Here is a 22,271-nt window from a genome sequence, read left to right on the forward strand (position 1 = left end):
TTAAAGGCATCCCAGGAGGACAAGAGAGAGAGAAAGGACCTGAGACAATATTTGAAGAGACAATAGCTGAAAACTTCCCTAACATGGGAAAGGAAATAGTCAATCATGTCCAGAAGCACAGAGTCCCAGGCAGATAAGCCGAAATAGGAACACATCGAGACAAGGGAAAAATTGATAAATAATATACAAGGGAACTCCCATCAGGATATCTGCTGATTTCCCAACAGAAACTCTACAAGCCAGAAGAAAATGGCACAATATATTTAAGGTGATGAAAGGGAAGAACCTACAACCAAGAATACTCAGGAAGACTCTCATTCAGATTTAATGGAGAAATTAAAAGCTTTCCAGACAAGCCAAAATTAAGAGAATTCAGAACCACCAAACTGGCTTTACAACAGATGCTAAAGGAACTTCTCTAGACAGGAAACACAAGAGAAGGAAAAGACCCACAGAAACTAAACCCCAAATAATTAAGTTTGGTTGATCATATATATGTCAATAATTACCTTAAATGTAAATGGATTAAATGCACCAATGAAAGACATAGACTGTCTGGGCAGATAAAAATATGTCCATGTATGTACTTCCACTTACAGCATCACTCTACTTGACCCCCCAACAAGCTGTATGTAATTATTTATATTGTTAAGTTAATCATGTTCCCCTTATGGCTTGCAATTGTAATTATCTTTTTTTTTTTTTTGGTCTGGCTATTGATTGTGAATACTGATAAACATCTTCTACTATTGTGATTATGTAACTGTTACTCATTTAATACCATTGTACCATGATTTGTCCATAGAAAAATATTAGAACTCTATATTACCAAACTACAATTTAATAGAAAAATATGTAATCATTTTTAAAAATCCAGATGGATATCAGAATTATATTGGAATTTTTTGAAAAATATAAATGCCAAGGTATTGCTTTTTTTTCCTCTAGAGCTCTGGACATGCTTCTAATGAGCAGTCATGTTTAAAAACAACTGGACTATATGATGATGTTTTACTAGTTTGTTTCATCTTTTTCTATTTCATATTCAGTGCTCCCATTACATTTAGTTTATGTTTTTAATTTCTCCATCTCTTCCTATTTTTTTTTTTTGATGCTCTTTCTGAAGCCTTTATCAAGTGTAATAGAAAAAGCTTATATCAGTTCAGTTCAGTCGCTCAGTTGTGTCCGACTCTTTGTGACCCCATGGACTGCAGCATGCCAGGCCTCCGTGTCCATCACCAACTCCCGAAGTCTACACAAACTCATGTCCACTGAGTCAGTGATGCCATCCAGCCATCTCATCCTCTGTTGTTCCCTTCTCCTTCTGCCCGCAATCCCTCCCAGCATCAGGGTCTTTTCCAATGAGTCAGCTCTTCTCATCAGGTGGCCAAAGTATTGGAGTTTCAGCTTCAGCATCAGTCCTTCCAATGAACACCCAGGACTTATCTCCTTCAGGATGGACTGGTTGGATCTCCTTGCAGTCCAAGGGAGTCTCAAGAGTCTTCTCCAAACCACAGTTCAAAAGCATCAATTCTCCTGCACTCAGCTTTCTTCACAGTCCAACTCTCACATCCATACATGACCACTGGAGAAACGATAGCCTTGACTAGATAGACCTTTGTTGGCAAAGTAACGTCTCTGCTTTTTAATATGCTGTCTAGGTTGGTCATAACTTCCCTGCCAAAGAGTAAGCATCTTTTAATTTCATGGCTGCAGTCACCATCTGCAGTGATTTTGGAGCTCCCCAAAATAAAGTCTGACACTGTTTCCACTGTTTCCCCATCTATTTCCCATGAAGTGATGGGACCAGATGCCATGATCTGAGTATTCTGAATGTTGAACTTTAAGCCAACTTTTTCACTCTCCTCTTTCACTTTCATCCAGAGACTTTCATCCAGAGTTCCTCTTCACTTTCTGCCATAAGGGTGATGTCATCTGCATATCTGAGGTTATTGACATTTCTCCCGGCAGTCTTGATTCCAGCTTGTGCTTCTTCCAGCCCAGCGTTTCTCATGATGTACTCTGCATATAAGTTAAATAAGCAGGGTGACAATATACAGCCTTGACATACTCCTTTTCCTATTTGGAACCAGTCTGTTATTCCATGTCCAGTTCTAACTGTTGCTTCCTGACCTGCATACAGGTTTCTCAAAGGCAGGTCAGGTGGTCTGGTATTCCCATCTCTTTCAAAATTTTCCACAGTTTATTGTGATCCACACAGTCAAAGGCTTTGGCATAGTCAATAAAGCAGAAATAGATGTTTTTCTGGGACTCTCTTGCTTTTTCGATGATCCAGCGGATATTGGCAATTTGGTCTCTGGTTCCTCTGCCTTTTCTAAAACCAGCTTAAACATCTGGAAGTTCACGGTTCACATGTTGCTGAAGCCTGGCTTGGAGAATTTTGAGCATTACTTTACTAGCATGTGAGATGAGTGCAATTGTGCAGTAGTTTGAGCATTCTTTGGGATTACCTTTCTTTGGGATTGGGATGAAAACTGACCTTTTCCAGTCCTGTGGCCACTGCTGAGTTTTCCAGATTTGCTGGCATATTGAGTGCAGCACTTTCACAGCATCATCTTTCAGGATTTGAAATAGCTCAACTGGAATTCCATCACATCCACTAGCTTTGTTCATAGTGATGGTTCCTAAGGCCCACTTGACTTCACATTCCAGGATGTTTGGCTCTAGGTAAGTGATCACACCATCGTGATTTACATAAATATATAAATAATACGTATAATATATAAATATTAGAAAACATGAATTTTTTCCTAACTAGAAAATTTGTGACATTTTGATTCCACTTGTTTTAAGTTAGTATGAATAGAGTACTAGATTTCTAATTATAAAATAGATATGCAACAAGTAACAAAGTTTTATTGTATAACCCAGGGAACTATAGTCAATATCTTGTAATAACTTATGATGGAAAATAATTTCAAAAATTATATATATATATAACTGAATCATCTTGCTGTGCACCTGAAACATTTTAAGTCAACTATACCTCAATAAAAAATATATTTATATATAAAGAGAAGAAAAGCAACCCATATAAAAACACATTGTAATTAAATTGCCAAATGTTGAAAACAAATAGAAACTCTTACAAACAACAAGAGAAATACAATTTGTTATGTACAAGGGAATTCTCTTAAGACTGAAATTTTTAGCAGATATTTTGAAGGACAGAAGGGAGTGACACAATATAGTCAAAGTGCTGAAAGATGAAAACTGCCAACCATAAGTATCCTAATCAGCAAAGATGTTCTTCAGAATAAGGAGAAATAGAGAGTTTTTCAGACAAGTGACAAATGGGGTTCATTACCATTAAATAGCCCATAAATAATGTTAAAGGAGTTTCTTTAAGCTAACAGAAAAGATACTAATACTAATTAGTAACAGAAATACATGAAAGTATAAATCTCACTGCTGAAAGTTATAATCTAATAGTGCAATAGTGGCAGGTTAATCACTAATGTTAATAAATCTGGTATGAACATTAAAAAACATTAAAAACCATATGGATGCTGATGTAAAGTGTATGAGTTAGAAAAAAAGGAAAAGTAGCAATCGTAACTTTGACCACAACAATCTATTAGGGTATACACAAATATAAAAAGATATGAAAGTGAAAGTGTTAGTCAAACAGTCGTGTTTAACTCTTTGCAACCCCATGGTCTGTCCATGGAATTCTCCAGGCAAGAATAATGGAATGGATTGCCATTCCCTTCTCCAGAAGATATTCCCTACCCAGGGAGCAAACCTGGATCTCCTTCACTGATATAAAAAACAGAAAACTTGAGGGTGGCTAGAGCTTAAGAATGTGTTCAAACATTAGCTGTCATTAACTAAAAACAGAGTGCTATAACTTTAAGGTGTTTTATGGAAGTCTCTTGGTTACCACAGAGCAAAAACCTATGGTAGATGTAAAAAAGATAGAAAGGAATCTAAGCATGCAACTACAAAAAATCATCCAATCAAAGAAACAGAGCAAGGAAGAAGAAAGGGACTGAACAATTATAGAACAGCCAAGACACAAGAACAAAATGCAATATTAAATCCATACTTGTCAAAAATTGTTTTTATTTTTTGAACATTTGTGGCATTTCTGCAATCATGCTATTACAATTAATGAATGCATCAATAAATATCCTTATGTAGACTTCTTTTGTATAAGTATGTAGATATCTTGGAATTAAGCTAATAAATTATATTTATTTTTTAAAAAGTGTTCAGTTCAGTTCAGTTTAGTCACTCACTCATGTCTGACTCTTTGAGACCCCATGAACCACAGCATGCCAGGCCTCCCTGTCCATCACCAATTCCCAGAGTCTACTCAAACTCATGTCCATCGAGTCGGTGATGCCATCCAATCATCTCATCCTCTGTCATTCCCCTTCTCCTCATGCCTTCAGTCTTTTCCAGCATCAGGGTCTTTTCAAATGAGTCAGCTCTTCACATCAGGTGGCCAAAATATTGGAGCCTCAGCTTCAACATCAGTCCTTCCAATGAACACCCAGGACTGATCTCCTTTAGGATGGTCTGGTTGGATATCCTTGCAGTTCAAGGGACTCTCAAGAGTCTTCTCCAACACCACAGTTCAAAAGCATCAATTCTTCTGTGCTCAGCTTTCTTTATAGTCCAACTTTCACATCCATACATGACCACTGGAAAAACCATAGCCTTGACTAGATGGACCTTTGTTGGGAAAGTAATGTCTCTGCTTTTTAATATGCTGTCTATGTTGGTCATAACTTTCCTTTCAAGGAATAAGCGTCTTTTAATTTCATGGTTGCAATCACCATCTGCAGTGATTTTGGAGCCCCCCAAAATAAAGTCAGGCACTGTTTCCACTGTTTCTCCATCTATTTCCCATGAAGTGATGGGACCAGATGCCATGATCTGAGTTTTCTGAATGTTGAACTTTAAGCCAACTTTTTCACTCTCCTCTTTCACTTTCATCAAGAGGCTCTTTAGTTCTTCTTCACTTTCTGCCATAAGGGTGGTGTCATCTGCATATCTGAGGTTATTGATATTTCTCCCAGCAATCTTGATTCCAGCTTGTGCTTCATCCAGCCCAGTGTTTCTCATGATGTACTCTGCATATAAGTTAAATAAGCAGGGTGACAATATACAGCCTTGACATACTCCTTTTCCTTTTTGGAACCAGTCTGTTATTCCATGTCCACTTCTAACTGTTGCTTCCTGATCTGCATACAGGTTTCTCAAGAGGCAGGGAATTTTCCACAGTTTATTGTGATCCACACAGTCAAAGGCTTTGGCATAGTCAATAAAGCAGAAATAGATGTTTTTCTGGAACTCTCTTGCTTTTTTGATGTTCCAGTGAATGTTGGCAATTTGGTCTCTGGTTCCTCTTCTTTTTCTAAAACTAGCTTGAACATATGGAAATTCATGGTTCACGTATTGCTGAAGGCTGGCTTGGAGAATTTTGAGCATTACTTTACTAGCATGTGAGATGAGTCCAATTGTGCAGTAGTTTCAGCATTCTTTGGCATTACCTTTCTTTGGGATTGGAATGAAAGCTGACCTTTTACAGTCTTGAGGCCGCTGCTGAGTTTTCCAAACTTGCTGACATATTGAGGGCAGCACTTTCACAGCATCATCTTTTAGGATTTGAAATAGCTCAACTGGAATTCCATCACCTCCACTAGCTTTGTTCATGGTGATACTTCCTAAGGCCCACTTAACTTCACATTCCAGGATGTCTGGCTCTAGGTGAGTGATCACACCATTGTGATTATCTGGGTCATGAGATCTTTTTTGTATAGTTCTTCAATAAAGGAGTAAATCCAAAGAATTTTGACCTTGAAATATATTCTTTATTTGTTGAAACTTCTTGAAATTCATAACAAATATAGTATAAAAGAAAAAAAGTTAAATTCAGAGAAACAGCATAGAATGGTGGGTGAAGGGGCTGGATATGTGGAGCAATTGGGGAGATAGTGGTCAAAGGGTTCGAGTTCCACTTGTAAGATGAAAAAGTTATGGGAAATGTAATGTATAACATAGTGGCCATAGTTCGCAATACTGCAATATATACTTGAAATTTGCTAAGAGAGTAGATTAGGCAATAGAGTAGTGTTCTCACCATACACAACAAAAAATGTGATAACTATATGAGGTGATGGATATGTTAATTAACACAAGAGTGGTTAATTTCACAAATTATCTGTATGTCAGATCCTTACACTGTACCCTTTTCATTGTTATTGTTTGAACCATTGCTTATTTATTTGAAGTTTTGTTGACTTACAATATTATATTAGTTTTATATGTAAAATGTAAAGATTCAATATTTTATAGGTTATACTCCATTTAAAGTTCTTAGAACACAGTGGCTGTCTTCCACTGTGCTGTATACTATATTATCGTTGCTTGTTTATTTTACACGTAGTCGGAGTCTTTTCATCCCAATCTGCTGATTTGCTCCCTCTTCCTTTCATGACTGTAACACTAGTTTGTTTTTCATACCTGTGACTATGTTTCTCTTTTGTTACATACTTTTTTGGGTTTTGTTTTAGAATTCACATATCAGTGATAACATAGAATATTTGTCTGACATTTCACTAAGTATGATACTCTTTAGGCTCATTCACATTGTTGCAAAAAGCAGAGTGTCATTCTTTTTTATGGTTGAGTAATAGCTTATCTTTATCCATTCATTTTGTGATGGATACTTAGGTTGCTTCCACATCTTTTATTAAAATTAATTTATTTTTAATTGAAGGATAATTGCTTTACAGATTTTTGTTCTTTTCTGTAAAATCTCGACATGAATTAGCCATAGGTACACATATATCCACTCCCTCTTGAAACTCCCTCCCATCCCCCACTTATTCCACACCTATAGGCTGATACACAGGTGATATCTCATTACAGTTTTGATTTGATTTGCATTTCTCTAATAATGAGTGATGTGAGCATCTTTTCATGTGTTTGTTAGCCATCTGTATGTCTTCTTTGGAGAACTGTCTGTTTAGGTCTTTCTCCCACTTTTTGATTGGGTTGTTTGTTTTTCTGGCATTGAGTTGTATGAGTTGCTTGTATATTTTGGAAGTTAATCCTTTGTCAGTTATTTCATCTGCTATTATTTTCTCCCACTCTGAGGGTTGTCTTTTCACCTTGCTTAGAGTTTCCTTTGCTGTGCGAAAGGTTTTAAGTTTAATCAGGTCCCACTTGTTTAATTTGTTTTTATTTATGTTACTCTAGGAGGTGGGTCATGGCTTTGATTTATGTCATTGAGTGTTCTGCCTATGTTTTCCTCTAAGAGTTTTCTAGTTTCTGGTCTTACATTTAGGTCTTTAATCCATTTTGAGTTTATCTTTGTGTATGGTGTTAGGAAGAGTTCCAATTTCATTCTTTAACATGTAGCTGTCCAGTTTTCCCATCACCACTTATTGAACAGGCTGTCTTAGTCAAATTATATATTCTTGCCTCCCTTGTAAAAAATAAGGTACCCATAGGTGCTTGAGTTTATTTCTGGGCTTTTTATCTTGTTCCATTGGTCTATATTTCTGGTTTTGTGCCAGTACCATACTGTCTTGATGACTGTAGCTTTGTAGTATAATCTGAAGTCAGGAGGGTTGATTCCTCCAGCTCCATCCTTCTTTCTCAAGACTGCTTTGACTATTCAGGGTCTTTTGTGTTTCCATATGAATTGTGAAATTTTTTGTTCTAGTTCTGTGAAAAATGCCATTGGTAATTTGATAAGGATAGCATTGAATCAATAGATCACATTTGATAGTTTAGTCATTTTTACAATATTGATTCTTCCTACCCAGGAACATGGAATATCTCTCCATCTGTTTATTTCATTTTTTATTTCATTCATCAGTGTCTTATAAGTTTCTGTGTACAGTTCTTTTGTCTCTTTAGGTAAGTTTATTCCTAGATATTTTATTCTTTTTGTTGCACTGGTGAATAGGAGTGATTCCTTGATTTCTCTTTCTGATTTTTCATTGTTAGTGTATGGGAATGCAAATGATTGCTATGTATTGATTTTGTATTCTGTGACTTTAATGAATTCTCTGAATAGCTCTAGTAATTTTCTGATAGTATCTTTAGGGTTTTCTACATATAGTACCATATCATCTGCAAAGAGTGAGAGTTTTACTTCTATTCTGATCTGGATTCCTTTTATTTCTTTTTCTTCTCTGACTGCTGTAGCTAGGACTTTCAGAACTATGTTAAATAATAGTGGCAAAATTGGACACCCTTGTCTTGTTCCTGATCTTAGGAGGAATGCTTTCAGTTTTTCACCATTGAGAATAATGTTTGCTACAGGCTTCTGATATATGGTCTTTACTATGTTGAGGTAGGTTCCTTCTATGCCCATTTTTTGAAGAGTTTTAATCATGAATGGGTGCTGAATTTTGTCAAAGGCTTTTTCTGCATCTATTGAGATTATCATATAATCTTTATCTTTCAGCTTGTTAATATGGTGTATCACATTGATTGATTTGTGTATATTGAAGAATCCTTGCATCCCTGGAATAAACTCAGCTTGATCATGGTGTGTGAGCTTTTTGATGTGTTGCTGAATTCACTTTGCTAAAATTTTGTTGAGGAGTTTTGCATTTATATTCATTCATGATATTGGCCTGTGGTTTTCTTTTTTTGTGTGTTGTCTTTGTCTGGTTTTGATATTAGGGTGATGGTAGTTTTATAGAGTAAGTTTGATAGTGTTCCTTCCTCTGCAATTTTTTGAAAGAGTTTTAGAAGAATAGGCATTAGCTCTTCTCTAAATATTTGACAGAATTCTCCTGTGAAGCCATCTGGTCCTGGGCTTTTGTTTTTTGGGAGATTTTTGATCACAGCTTCAATTTTAGTGCTTGTAATTAGTGTTCATAACTTCTATTTCTTCCTGGTTCAGTCTTGGAAGATTGAGCTTTTCTAAGAATCTATCCATTTCTTCAAGGCTATCTATTTTATTTCCATATAGTTGGTCATAATAGTCTCTTATAATCCTTTGTATTTCTGCATTGTCTATTGTAACCTCTCCTTTTTCATTTCTAATTTTGTTGATTTGATTCTTCTCTTTTTTTCTTGATGAGTCTGGCTAAAGGTTTGTCAATTTTGTTTATCTTCTCAAAGAACTAGCTTTTAGTTTTATTAATCTTTACTATTGTTTCTTTCATTTGTTTTTCATTTATTTCTGCTTGGATCTTTATGATTTCTTTCCTTCTACTAATTTTGGGGTTTTTTTGTTCTTCTTTTCCCAGTTGTTTTAGGTATAAATTTAGGTTGTCTATTCAATGTTTTTCTTGTTTCTTGAAGTAGGTTTGTATTGCTATAAACATCCCTCTTCAAAGTGCTTTTGCGTCCTCCCATAGATTTTGAGTTGTCTTGTTTTCATTGTTATTTGTTTCTAGAAATTTTTTTATTTCCCTTTTGATTTCTTCAGTAACCTGTTGGTTATTTAGAAACGTGTTGTTTAATGTCCATGTGTTTGTGTTTCTTACAGTTTTTTTTTCTTGTAATTGATATCTAGTCTCATAGCATTGTGGTCAGAGAAGATGTTTGATATGTTTTCAATTTTATTAAATTTACTGAGATTTGATTTGTGAGCCAAGATGTGGTCTATCCTGGAGAATGTTCCATGTGCACCTGAGAAGAAGGTGTTTTCTTCTGCACTTGGATGGAATGTCCTGAAGATATCAGTGAGACCCATCTCATCTAATGTGTCATTTAAGACGTGTGTTTCCTTATTAATTTTCTGTTTGATGATCTGTCCATTGGTGTGAGTGGGGTGTTAAAGTCTCCCACTATTATTGTGTTACTGTCAGTTTCTCTTTTTATGTCTGTTAGTGTCTGTCTTATGTATTGAGGTGCTTCTGTGTTGGGTGCATAGATATTTACAGTTGTCATGTCTTCCTCTTGGATTGATCCCTGGATCATTATGTAGTGTCCTTCCTTATCTCTTGTAATCTTTATTTTAAGATCTACTCTGTCTGATATGAGGATTGCTCCTCCAGCTTTCTTTTGCTTTCCATTTGCATGGAATATATTTTTGCATCCTCTCACTTTCAGTCTATGTGTGTCTTTAAGTCTGAAGTGGGTTTCTTGTAGACAGTGTATATATGGGTCTTGTTTTTGTATCCATTCAGCCAGTCTGTGTCTTTTGGTTGGAGCATTTAAACCATTTACATTTAAGGTGATTATTGATATATATGTTCCTGTTACTATTTTCTTAATGGTTTGGGGTTGATTTTGTAGATCTTTGTCCTTCTTTTGTATTTCTTGACTATATAAATCCCTTTAGCATTTATTGTAAAGCTAGTGTGGTGGTACTGAATTCTCTTGACTTGCTTGTCTGAAAAGCTTTTGATTTGTCCATCAATTTTGAATGAGATCCTTGCTGGGTACAGTAATCTTGGTTGTAGATTTCCCCCTTTCAGTTCTTTAAATATATCCTGCCATTCCCTTCTAGCCTGCAGAGTTTCTGCTGAAAGATCACCTGTTAAGCCTATGGCGTTTCCCTGTATGTTACTTGTTGCTTCTCTCTTGCTGTTTTTAATATTCTTTCTTTGGGTTTACTCTTTGTTAGTTTGATTAGTATGTGTTTTCGCTTGTTTCTTCTTGGGTTTATCCTGTATGGGATACAGGATATCCTGTATATCCTTGTGCCTCTTGGATATGATTGACTGTTTCCTTTTCCATTCTGGGGAAAGTTTCAATGATAATCTCTTCAAAAATTTTCTCACACCGTTTCTTTTTCTCTTCCTCTTCTGGGACCCGTATAATTCAATGTTGGTGCATTTGATATTGTCTCAGAAGTTTCTGAGACCATCCTAAGTTCTTTTCATTGTTTTTACTTTATGCTGCTCTTCAGAAGTAATTTCCACCATTTTATCTTCCAGCTCACTGATTCATTCTTCTGCTTCAGATATTCTGCTATTTATTACTTCTAGAGTATTTTTAATTTCAGTAATTGTATTGTTTTTCTCTGTATGTTTATTCTTTAATTCTTCTAGATCTTTTTAAATTAATTCTTGCATTGTCTCCGTTTTGTTTTCAAGGTTTTTGATCATCTTTACTATCATTATTCTGAATTCTTTTTCATGTAGTTGGTCTATTTCTTCTTCATTTATTTGGACTTCTGTGTTTCTAATTTGTTCCTTCATTTGTGTAGTATTCTCTGCCTTTTCATTTTTTTTTTTTAACTTTTTGTGTTTGAGGTCTTGTTTTTCCAGGTTTCAAGGAAAGTTGAATTCTTCCCTTGAAGAAGGTTGAATTATTTCTTCTTTTTGGTTTCTGCCCTCCTAAAGTTGGTCCAGTAGTTTGTGTAAGCTTTGTGTAGGATGAGATTTACGCTGAAGTTTTTGTGGTTGTTGTTCGTTTGTTTGATTTTCCTCCTATGGGCAAGGTTGAGTGAGGTGGTAATCCTGTCTGCTGATGACTGGGTTTGTATTTTTGTTTTGTTTGCTGTTTAGATGAGGCGTCTTGCTCAACAGGGTGCTACTGGTTGAGTGATGCTGGGTCTTGTATCCAAGTGGTTTCCTTCGTGTGAGTTCTCACTATTTGATACCCCCTAGGGTTAGTTCTCTGGTAATCTAGGATCTTGGAGTCAGTGCTCCCACAATAAAGGCTCAAGGTTTGATCTCTGGTCAGGAACAAAGGTTCCACAAGTTGCTTGTTATGGCATTAAGTGAGATTAAAACAAATATCCAAAATCAAGAAACCAGAAATGACCCCCAGACAAATGGCAGTTACAAAATCAGGCAAATACTAATTAAAATAATGGAATATAGACATATACATATACACCCATAAGCAATGTCAAAACAACCCAATGAAAATAAAGCTTAGTAGATTGATCCAGTGAACAAAGGAATATAAAATTATATTTACCAGTTAGGAATAAAACTAGCTAACACACAATCTGCAAATCAAAACTAAAGAAAGGTGCCAAGTGGAGAATAAAGCAATGAAAACAAAACTAACAAATATATTGAGAGGAAAGGAAAGAAAGAATAGGTATACAAAGTTAAATAGAGATAGATGAGAAAGATTTATGTACATTAAAGATTAACTGCAATGGGAACAGAATAGTAGGAAAGGCAAACAAAGGAACAAATGTAGGAAAAATATTATAGGTTTTAAAAAATTAGAATTGTAAAAAAGAGGAAAAAAAAAAGGAAGAAGAAAGAAAGAAAAACCCCACCGAGCTACAAAAGCCCAATGTAGAGGCAGAGGTTTATAACAACAATAAAAGTGTGACTGAATATACACATGTACATACACACCCATAAGCAAGATCAAAACAGTCCAACAAAAATAAAGTACAATAGATTGCCCCAGTGAATAAAGGGGAATTAAAATTATATCTACCAGAACAAAACTAACTAAAGCACAAACTGGAAAACAAAACTAAAGCAAGGTGCCAAAAAAAAAAAAAAAAAAAAGCAAGGTGCCAATTGGGGAATAAAGCAATGAAAATAAAACTAACAAATATGTTTTGAGGAAAGGAGAGAAAGAAAAGAAAGAATAGATATGCACAGTTAAATAGAGGTAGATAAATAAGATTTATATATATTAAAGATTAACTGCAAGGGGAAAAGAACAGTAGGAAAAGCAAACAAAGGAGTAGATGTAGAAAAAAAATAGGTTTAAAAAATTAAACTTAAAAGAAAAGAAGAAAAAAGAAGAAAAACTCCACAGAACTGCAAATCCCAACGTAGAGACAGAGGTTTATAAGAACAATCAAAATGTGACTGAGAAAAAAAAACCAAAACACCTCAAAAGCTTAATTGGATTTCAAGGTGCCAATAAAATGAACAACTACAACAGAAAGGGGAAAAAAGAAAAATCAAAAAGAATCTACAAAACAAGTCAAAACATAAGAATAATACATGTTTTTCTTGAGTCAGTGCTGTCAGAGTCCTTTCCCTCGCTGGGAGCCACAGTCCACCTCACCTCCCTGGGACGCCCTCCAACACTGTGCTGGTCTCTGGGGCTGCCGTGGGGGCAGCTCAGGCTCTAATCTGGTCCTACTCCCGTGCGTTCTTGCCTCCAATGTCCACAGCTGTCAGAACTAGTGCGTTTTCTTTTGTGGGAGCTCTCACTGACCTTTTATCTCTTCCATAGACACAGAGTCTGCCTAGTTGATTGTGTGGATTTAATCTGCAGCTTGTACAGCTGGTGGGGAGGTTTCAGGTCTTCTTCCTTAGCCACACTGCCCGTGGGTTTCAATTGTGGTTTTATTTCCACCTCTGCATGTGGGTCGTCCACTGAGATTAGCTCCTGAGGCTGCCCTGGAGGACTTGGCTCTGCCCCTGTGAGGGCCAGGAGTAGAGGTGGTGCAGCTGCTTGGGTCGCAGGGGTTCTGGCAGCACCAGGTACTCAGGGGCCTGGCGGCTAGGGCAGCAGGAAATACAGTGCTCTAGAAGGGTATGGTAATCAGTATTGGCCAATACACTCCAGTATCCTTGCCTGAAGAACCCCCCCTGACAGAGAAGCCTGGCAGGATACAGTCTATAGGGTCCCAAAGAGTCGGACACAACTGAGGCAACCCTGCACCCAGAGATGCAAGACTTTTTTCACCTGTGGCAGCTCTGCCCCAGTGAGGATTGAGCATGAAGGTGGTCAGCTGCTTGTCTTGCGGAGACCGTGGTGATGCCAAGTGTGCAGGGACACAGACTACCTCCGCCACAGGAGTTATGGCCCTGTCTGAGTCTTTTTTGAGTCTCCCGTAGCTGGTGATCAGAAGGCCTCTTTGGCTAGTCTTTCTCCGTAGCGCTGCCCGTTCAGGCCATGATCTTAGTTTTTTGAATACTGAGTTTCAAACCAGCTTTCTCACTTTCTTCTTTCACCCTCATCAAGAGGCTCTTTAGTTCCTTTTCACTTTTTGCCATTAGAGTGGTATCATCTTCATATTTGAGGTTGTTGATGTTTCTCCCAGCAATCTTGATTCCAGCTTGTGATTCATCCAGCTAGCATTTTGCATGATGTTGTTGTTGCTAAGTGGTGTCCAACTCTTTGTGACCCCACCATGAACTGCAGCATGACAGGTTTCCCTGGCCTTCACCAACTCCCAGAGATTGCTCAAACTCCTGTTCATTGAGTCGGTGATGCCATCCAACCATCTCATCCACTGTCTTCCCCTTCTCCTCCTGCCTTCAATCTTTTCCAGCATCAGGGTCTTTTCCAAAGAGTCAGCTATTTGCATCAGGTGGCCAAAGTTTTAGAGCTTCAGCTTCAGCATCAGTCCTTCCAATGAATATTCAGGATCGATTTCCTTTAGGATTGAGTAATTTGATATCCTTGCAGTCCAAGGCACTCTCAAGAGTCTTCTTCAACATCACAGTTTGAAATCATGAATTCTTCAGCGCTCAGCCTTCTTTACAGTTCAACTCTCACATCTGTGCATAACTAATGGAAAAACCATAGCTTTGACTATATGCACCTTTGTCAGCAAAGTGATGTCTCTGCTTTTTAATACACTGTCTAGGTTGGTCATAGCTTTTCTTCCAAGGAGCAAGTGTCTTTTGCTGAAGTCACCATCTGCAGTGATTTTGGAACCCAAGAAAATAAAGTCTCTCACTGTCCATGGTTTCCCCATCTATTTGCTATGAAGTGATGGGACCGGATGCCATGATCTTCATTTTTTTGAATATTGAGTTTTAAGCCAGATTTTTCACTCTCCTCTTTCACCTTCATCAAGAGGCTCTTTAGTTCCTCTTTATTTTCTGTCATAAGTGTGATGTCATCTGAATATCTGAGGTTATTGATATTTCTCCCACAGTCTTCATCCAGCAAAGCATTTTTCATGATATACTCTTCATATAAGTTAAATAAGCGTTTTGACAGTATACAGCCTTGACTTTCCCAATTTGAAACCAGTTCTATGTTCAGTTGTAACTGTTGCTTCTAGACCTGCGTACAATTTTCTCACGAGGCAGGTTACGTTTGGTATTCCCATCCCTTTAAGAATTTTCTACAGTTTCTTGTGATCCACACAGCCAAAGGCTTTAGTGTAATCAATGAAGCAGAAGTATATGTTTTCCTGGAATTCTCTTGTTGTTTTCTACAATCCAATGAATGGTGGCAATTTGATCTCTAGTTCCTATGCCTTTTCTAAATCCAGCTTGTACATCTAGAATTTCTCAGTTCAGGCAATATTGAAGCCTTGCTTGGAGGATTTTGAGCATTACATTGTGAGCGTGTGAAATGAGTGCAATTGTGTGGTAGTTTGGACATTTTATGGCATTGCTTTTCTTTGGGATTGGAATGAAAACTGACCTTTACCAGGTCAAGATGGACTGGGGAAAGAGACTCTTGAAAGGCACCAAAAAGCCTTGTGTGCCCTAGGACTCAGGTGAGAGGGGTGGTGACCCCACAAGGGACTGAGCCAGACTTGCTTGTGAGTATTCAGGAGTCTCCGGTTGAGGTGTTGGTTGAGAGTGGCCTGCTGCGAGGTCAGGGACACTGACTGCAGCGGTCCTGGGAGTTGTGGCATGGTGGCATAAGTCCTTTTGGAGAAGGTCGCCATAACACCACCGTAGTTTGGTCTCAGGCCAAACTACGCTGGGGAAACACAGCCCCGTCCATCAGCAGAAGATTGGATTAAAGATTTACTGAGCATGGCCTTGCCCACCAGAGCAAGACCCAGTTTTCCTTACAGCCAGTCTCTCCCATCAGGAAACTTCCATAAAACTCTTATCCTCATCCATCGAAGGGTCAACAGAATGAAAACTACAATCACAGAAATGTGACCAAACAGATCACATGGGTGACAGCCTTGTCTAACTCAATGAAACTATGAGCCATGCATAGAGCCACCCATGATGGATGGGTCATTGTGAAGAGTTCTGACAAAATGTGGTCCACTGGAGAAGGAAATGGAGAGTTACTTCAGTATTCTTGCCTTGAGAACCCCATGAACAGTATGAAAAGGCAAAAAGATATGTCACTGAAAGATGAATTCTCCGGGACAGTGGGTGCCCAGTATGCTACTGGAGATCAGTGGAGAAATAACTGAGACAGAGGCAAAGCAAAAACAACACCCAGTTGTGGGTGTGACTGATGATGGAAGTTAAAGTCTGATGTTGTAAGGAGTGATATTGCATAGGAACCTGGACTATTAGGTCCATGAATCAGTAAATTGGAAGTGGTCAAACAGTAAATGGCAAGAGTGAACATTGACATTTTAGGAATCAGTGAACTAAAATGGACAGGAATGGGTGAATTTAATTCAAATCTACTACTGTGAGCAAGAATCCCGTAGAAGGAATAGAGTAGCACTCATAGTCAACAAGAATTCAAAATGCAGTACTTGGGTGCAGTACTCTCAAAAATGACAGAATGATCTCTGTTTGTTTCCAAGGCAAACCATTCAATATCACAGTAATCCAAGTCTATGCACCAACCACTGATACCGAAGAAGCTGAAGTTGAATGGTTCACGTGATGTACTCAGCATATTAGTTAAATAATCAGGATGACATACTTCTTTCCTGATGTTGAACCAGTCACTTTTTCCATATCTGGGTTCTTTCTAACAGTTACTTTTTAAAAATGTATTTATTTTAAATTGCAGGGTAATTGTTTTAGAATGTTGTGCTGGTTTCTGCCATATATCAACGTGAATCACCCACAAGTATAGATATGTTCCTTCCTTCTTGAAATTTCCTCCCACCTTCCATCCTATCCCATCTCTCTAGATTGTTACAGAACACCAGGTTGAGCTCCCTGTGTTATGAAGCAATTTTAACTGTTGCTTCTTGACCTGCATACAGGTTTCTCGGGAGACAGGTATGGTCTGGTATTCCCATCTCTAAGAATTTCTCACAGTTTGTTTTGATCCAAACAGTCAAAGGTTTTAGTTTAGTCAATGAAGCACAAGTAGATGTTTTTCTGAAATTCCCTTGCTTTCTGCATGATTCAGTGAATGATGGTAATTTGATCTCTGGTTCCAGTGCCTTTTTCTAAAGCCAGTTTGTACATCTAGACGTTCTTAGTTCATGTACTGCTAAGACATAGCTTGAAGGATTTTGAGCATAACCTTGCTAGCATGTGAAATGAGTGCAGTTGTATGGTAGTTGCAATAATTTCTGGTATTGCCCTTCTTTGAGATTGGAGTGAAAATTGACATTGTCTAGTCCTGTGACCACTGCTGAGTTTTCCAAATTTGCTGACATACTGAGTGCAGTACTTTAACAGCATCATCTTTTAAGATTTGAAATAATTCAGCTTGAAATCCAGTAGTGCCACTAGCTTTGTTCATAGTAGTGCTTCCTAAGGCTCACTTGACTTCACATTCCAGGATGTCTGGCTCTAGGTGAGTGACCACACTGGGTCATTAAGAACTTGTTTGTATAGTTATTTTGTGTATTCTTCCCACCTTTCCTTAATCTCTTCTTCTGTTAGGTCCTTGCCGTTTTTGTCCTTTATTGTGCCTATCTTTTCATGAAATATTCCCTTAGTATATCTAACTGTGATGAAGAGATCTCAGGTCTTTCCCATTCTATTGCTTTCCTCCATTTCTTTGCCTTGTTCACTTAAGAAGGCTTTTTTATTTCTCCTTGCTATTCAGACATGTTTATCTTTCCCTTTCTCCTTTTCCTTTCACTTGCATTCTTTTCTCAGCTATTTTTAAGCCTCCTCAGACAACCACTTTGCCCTCTTGCATTTCTTTTTCTTGGGGATGGTTTTGGTCACCACCTCATGTATAATGTTGTGAACCTCTGTCCATAGTCCTTCAGGCACTCTGTCTATCAGATCTAGTCCCTTGAATCTATTTGTCACTTCCTCTGTATAAGCATAAGGGATTTGATTTAGGTCGTACCTGAATGGTCTAGTGGCTTTCCCAGCTTTTTTCAATCAGAGCCTGAATTTTGCAATAAGGAGGTCACAATCTGAGCCACAGTCAGCTCCAGGTCTTGTTCTTGCTGACTGTATAGAGCTTCTCCATCTTTGACTGCAAAGAATAAATCAAATCTGATTTCAGTATGACCATCTGGTGATGTCCATGTGTAGAATCTTCTCTTGTGTTGTTGGAAGAGGGTGTTTGCTATGACCAGTGCATTTTTTTTAGCAAAATTTGGTTAACTTTTGCCTTCCTTCATTTTGTACTCTAAGGTCAAACTTGCCTGTTGTTTCAGGTATCTCTTGACTTCCTACTTTTACATTACAGTCCCCTATAATGAAAAGAACATATTTTTCTGGTGTTAGTTCTAGAAGGTCTTGTAGGTCGTCATAGAATTGTTTAACTTCAGCTTCTTTGGCATTAGTGGTTAGGGCATGACTTGGATTACTGTGATGTTGAATGGTTTGCCTTGGAATGAACCAAGATCACTTTGTCATTTTTGAAATTGCACCCAAGTCTGATTTCAGACTCTTTTGTTGACTATGAATAATACTTCATTCCTTCTAAGGGATTCTTGCCCACAGTAGTAGTCATCTGAACTAAATTCGCCCATTCCCATCTATTTTAATTCACTGATTCCTAAAGTGTTGACGTTCACTCTTGCCATCTCCTGTTTGACCACTTCCAATTTACCTTGATTCATGGACCTAACATTCCAGATTCCTCTGCAATATTGCTCTTTACAACATCGGACTTTATTTTCACCACCAGACACACCCGCAAGTGGGCGTTGTTTCCGCTTTGGCTCTGTCTCGCCATTCCTCCTGGAGCTATTTGTCCACTGTTCTTCAGCAGTATACTGGACACCTCCCAACCTGGGGGACTTATCTTTCAGTGTCATATCTTTTTGCCTTTTCAGGCTGTTCATGGGGTTCTCCAGGCAAGAATGCTGAAGTGATTTGCCATTCTCTTCTCCAGTGGACCACATTTTGTCAGGCCGTAACTAGCAGAGACATGCCCTTCAGCCCTCAGTGTAGCTGGCTGACACTCCCAGTGTCCTGGTTGTTCCACTGCTGGTCCACACTAAGCATTTAAGCCTTCTCTGGCCATTGGGTGTCAGTCAGCCTGGGGCCTGGGGTTGAGGCAAAGGTCCTGCTGAGTGGCTGAGAATGGGGTCTGGGAAGGCTGGAGCAGATGTTGGAGTATGCTGGGGAGTGGGGGGCACTCAGGCTTCACCCCTGTTGCTGGCCACCCTGTAGCTGATCAACCACCCAGGAGTCACTGTCTGGTTAAAGATCATGATGATTAGTAAATCTAGAAAATAAAATTTTATGGTTACTGCATTGCTTTATGAGGTGAACATTTTCTTTCCTCTAATGATGTCATGTGTCCATAGATAAAATATGACTTATTGCTTGAATGAGACAGGATTCAGCATCTACTCTATTCCTGTTTTTATATATGTTTAATGAGAGATATTATTTACATAGTAAACAGAAGAAAATGGAATCATGTTTGTTGTTGTTGATAAGTTGTGTCTGACTATTTGCAACCCCAAGGACTGCAGCACGACAGGCTTCACTATCTCCTGGAGTTTGCTCAAATTCATGTCCACTGAGTCAGTGATGCTATCTAACCATCTCATCTTCTGCTGCCCTTTTCTCTTTGCCTTCAGTCTTTCCCAGCATCACAGTCTTTCCCAATGAGTCAGTTCTTCACATCAGTTGGCCACAGTATTGGAGCTTCAGCCTCAGCATCAGTCCTTCCAATGAATATTCAGGGTTGATTTCCTTTAGGATTAACTGTTTTATCTCCTTGCAGTCCAAGGGACTCTCAAGAGTCTTCAGCACCACAGTTTAAAAGCATCAATTCTTTGGTGCTTAGCCTTCCTTATGGTCCAACTCTCACATTTGGAAAAACCATAGTTTTGACTAAATAGACCTTTGTCAGCAAAGTGAGCTGCCATTTAATATGCTGTTTAGGTTTATCATACCTTTCCTTCCAAGAAGCAAACGTCTTTTAATTTCATGGCTGCAGTCCCTGCCCACAGTGATTTTGGAATCCCGGAAAATAAAATCTGTCACTGATTCCACTTTTTCCCCTTCTATTTGTCCTAAAGTGATGGGACCAGATGCCATGATCTTAGTTTGATCATAATTTTTGATATATCAAAAATTGTATTTTATAATCTAGCTATTGACCACTTATACCTACTTTTAATTTTATTTAAGGCAAAATATAGAAATGTGCTGATTTGTCAAAGCAGTTTTTGGTTAGTTTTTAGAGTTATTAACATTCTCATTTCCTAGGAAATTCACAGGAAATCTTTATCAAGGCTTCAAATACCCCTTTATCTTATCTGTTTTTCTTTCGTTTACAGACTCCTATGTATAGAGAGAAGACTAGATGGCAACTCAGTAAAACCCAACCCTGCAAAACTGTAAAGTGTATATTTTAGGATTTTTCCTATTGGCTGTGAATGGAACATATCTTTTCTGAGAAAAATAAATTAATATTATTTGGAATAAGTTTTCTATTTCAGGGTAGTATGTCAGTTGATTTGCAAACATTTTATCCTATTTCCATTCACAAAGAAATGTCCTACTTTAAACTTGCAAATTGATGTGATCTGTGGAAATTTACAGCTGGAAGAAAAGGTCTTGGGCCACCAGTAAGTATGGAACTTGTAAGAGGTCGATAAAGGATTTTTAACATTATTTACAGTGAAGTTAAAATTAATTTTTTTAATTTAGAGTGAAATTAAAAGACACTCCTTGGAAGGAAAGTTATGACCAACCTAGCCAGCATATTAAAAAGCAGAGACAAAAAAAAAAAAAAAAAAAAAAAAGCAGAGACATTACTTTGCCAACAAAGGTCCATCTAGTCAAGGCTATGGTTTTTCCAGTAGTCATGTATGGATGTGAGAGTTGGACTATAAAGAAAGCTGAGTGCCAAAGAATTGATGCTTTTGAACTGTGGTGTTGGAGAAGACCCTTGAGAGTCCCTTGGACTGCAAGGAGATCCAACCAGTCAATCCTAAAGGAAATCAGTCCTGAGTGTTCACTGGAAAGACTGATATTGAAGCTGAAACTCCAATACTTTGGCCACCTGATGTGAAGAGCTGACTCATTTGAAAAGACCCTGATGCTGGGAAAGATTGAAGGCGGAGGAGAAAGGGACAATAGAGGATGAAATGGTTGGATGGCATCACCGACTCAATGGACTTGGGTTTGGGTAGACTCTGGGAGTTGGTGATGGACAGGGAGGCCTGGTGTGCTGCGGTTCATGGGGTTGCAAAGAGTCAAACACAACTGAGCAACTGAACTGAACTGAACTGACAGTGAAATCAAGAACATATTTCTATCAAGTTAATCTAATGTAACATATGCATAAGATGAATGAGTAAAGAAGCAGAGAAATGGTTAAAAACAAACAGGAGCCTTTACTAAGACAAAAGTAAATATGGATTCAGTACCATTTTAGTACAAGTTAGTTAAGTTATTTCTTCTGTGCATCTGAATAAATGTTCAAGATATTTTGAGATGCTACCTTACCTTCACATGGGTTCTTTTACCTGAGGCTGTAACACTGACTGGTTAGGGAAATTTTTCACTTCCTTCCTGAGGTGTTGTGCCTTTTGGCAGTTGTCTAGGAATGAGAAAAGGGGAGTTGTTAGAGGAAATTTTTCTCACTGCTTCTGCCCCCTCTGACAAAATATCTGAATTCAGAATACCCCAACTCTCTTAGCCTATGTTCCCCTAAAGTGGAGCCTGAGACAAAGGCTTGCCTACAGGAGCAGTGAGGCAGGAGGAGGGGAGTTGGCCACTGCTACGGAAGCCTGGATGTTGCCGCAGTGTGTGTGAGGACCCCTCTGTGAACAAGCGCGGGGCAGCCTTTACTTCGTGTGTTGTGGCTCCAGGATGTTCCCGCAGAGAGTCACCATCCTTACCTGTGGAGTGTCGCCTGTGTGAGCTCCCACCCTGCCACAGTACCAGAGAAGCGGAGGCCAGGACCTTCCAGGCTGTGCCTGCAGGAACTGACCAAGGGAATAAGGCAGACTGCACGAGGCCACAGAAGTGGGTTCTAGGGCCACGCTCAGCCCCTTCCAGAAACCTGTAGGCTTGAAGAACCCACAAGGCCCTGTCGGTTCAGGAAGACTTCGCTGAGACGAGTGGCTTGCATTGTTTCTCTGGACCCTTAGAGGCTTACATACCCTGTAAGAATGTATCTAAGCACATTTAGGCATACATGAGGAGAATACCTTTCTTCTGTGAAGAGAAAAGAAACTGATTGTTGAAGGGGAGGTGGGAAAGACTTTAACACCGGGACTTGTAGCATAATCCCAGGAAGGTCAGTTTTAAGAGGGGGTCATATGGAGCTTGATCCCTTAAGAGTTTTCTTGACAACATATCCAGTGTTCTTCATGGGTTTACACATCCACT

General features: G+C 38.4%; 1 protein-coding gene across 1 annotated transcript in view; it reads left to right on the top strand.

Moving 5' to 3' along the window:
- PRIM2 (DNA primase subunit 2) overlaps positions 1 to 20,544 on the top strand; it is a 393,899-nt gene extending 373,355 nt beyond the window's left edge. The window contains exon 14 of the mRNA XM_070456735.1: positions 20,210 to 20,544. Within this exon, the coding sequence (XP_070312836.1) occupies positions 20,210 to 20,287 (78 nt within the window). The 3' untranslated portion in view covers positions 20,288 to 20,544. The remainder of the gene's footprint in view (positions 1 to 20,209) is intronic.
- Positions 20,545 to 22,271: the final 1,727 nt, after the last annotated feature.

This window comes from Odocoileus virginianus, chromosome 27 (genome assembly GCF_023699985.2).
Source record: "Odocoileus virginianus isolate 20LAN1187 ecotype Illinois chromosome 27, Ovbor_1.2, whole genome shotgun sequence".
Taxonomy (NCBI): Eukaryota; Metazoa; Chordata; class Mammalia; order Artiodactyla; family Cervidae; genus Odocoileus; species Odocoileus virginianus.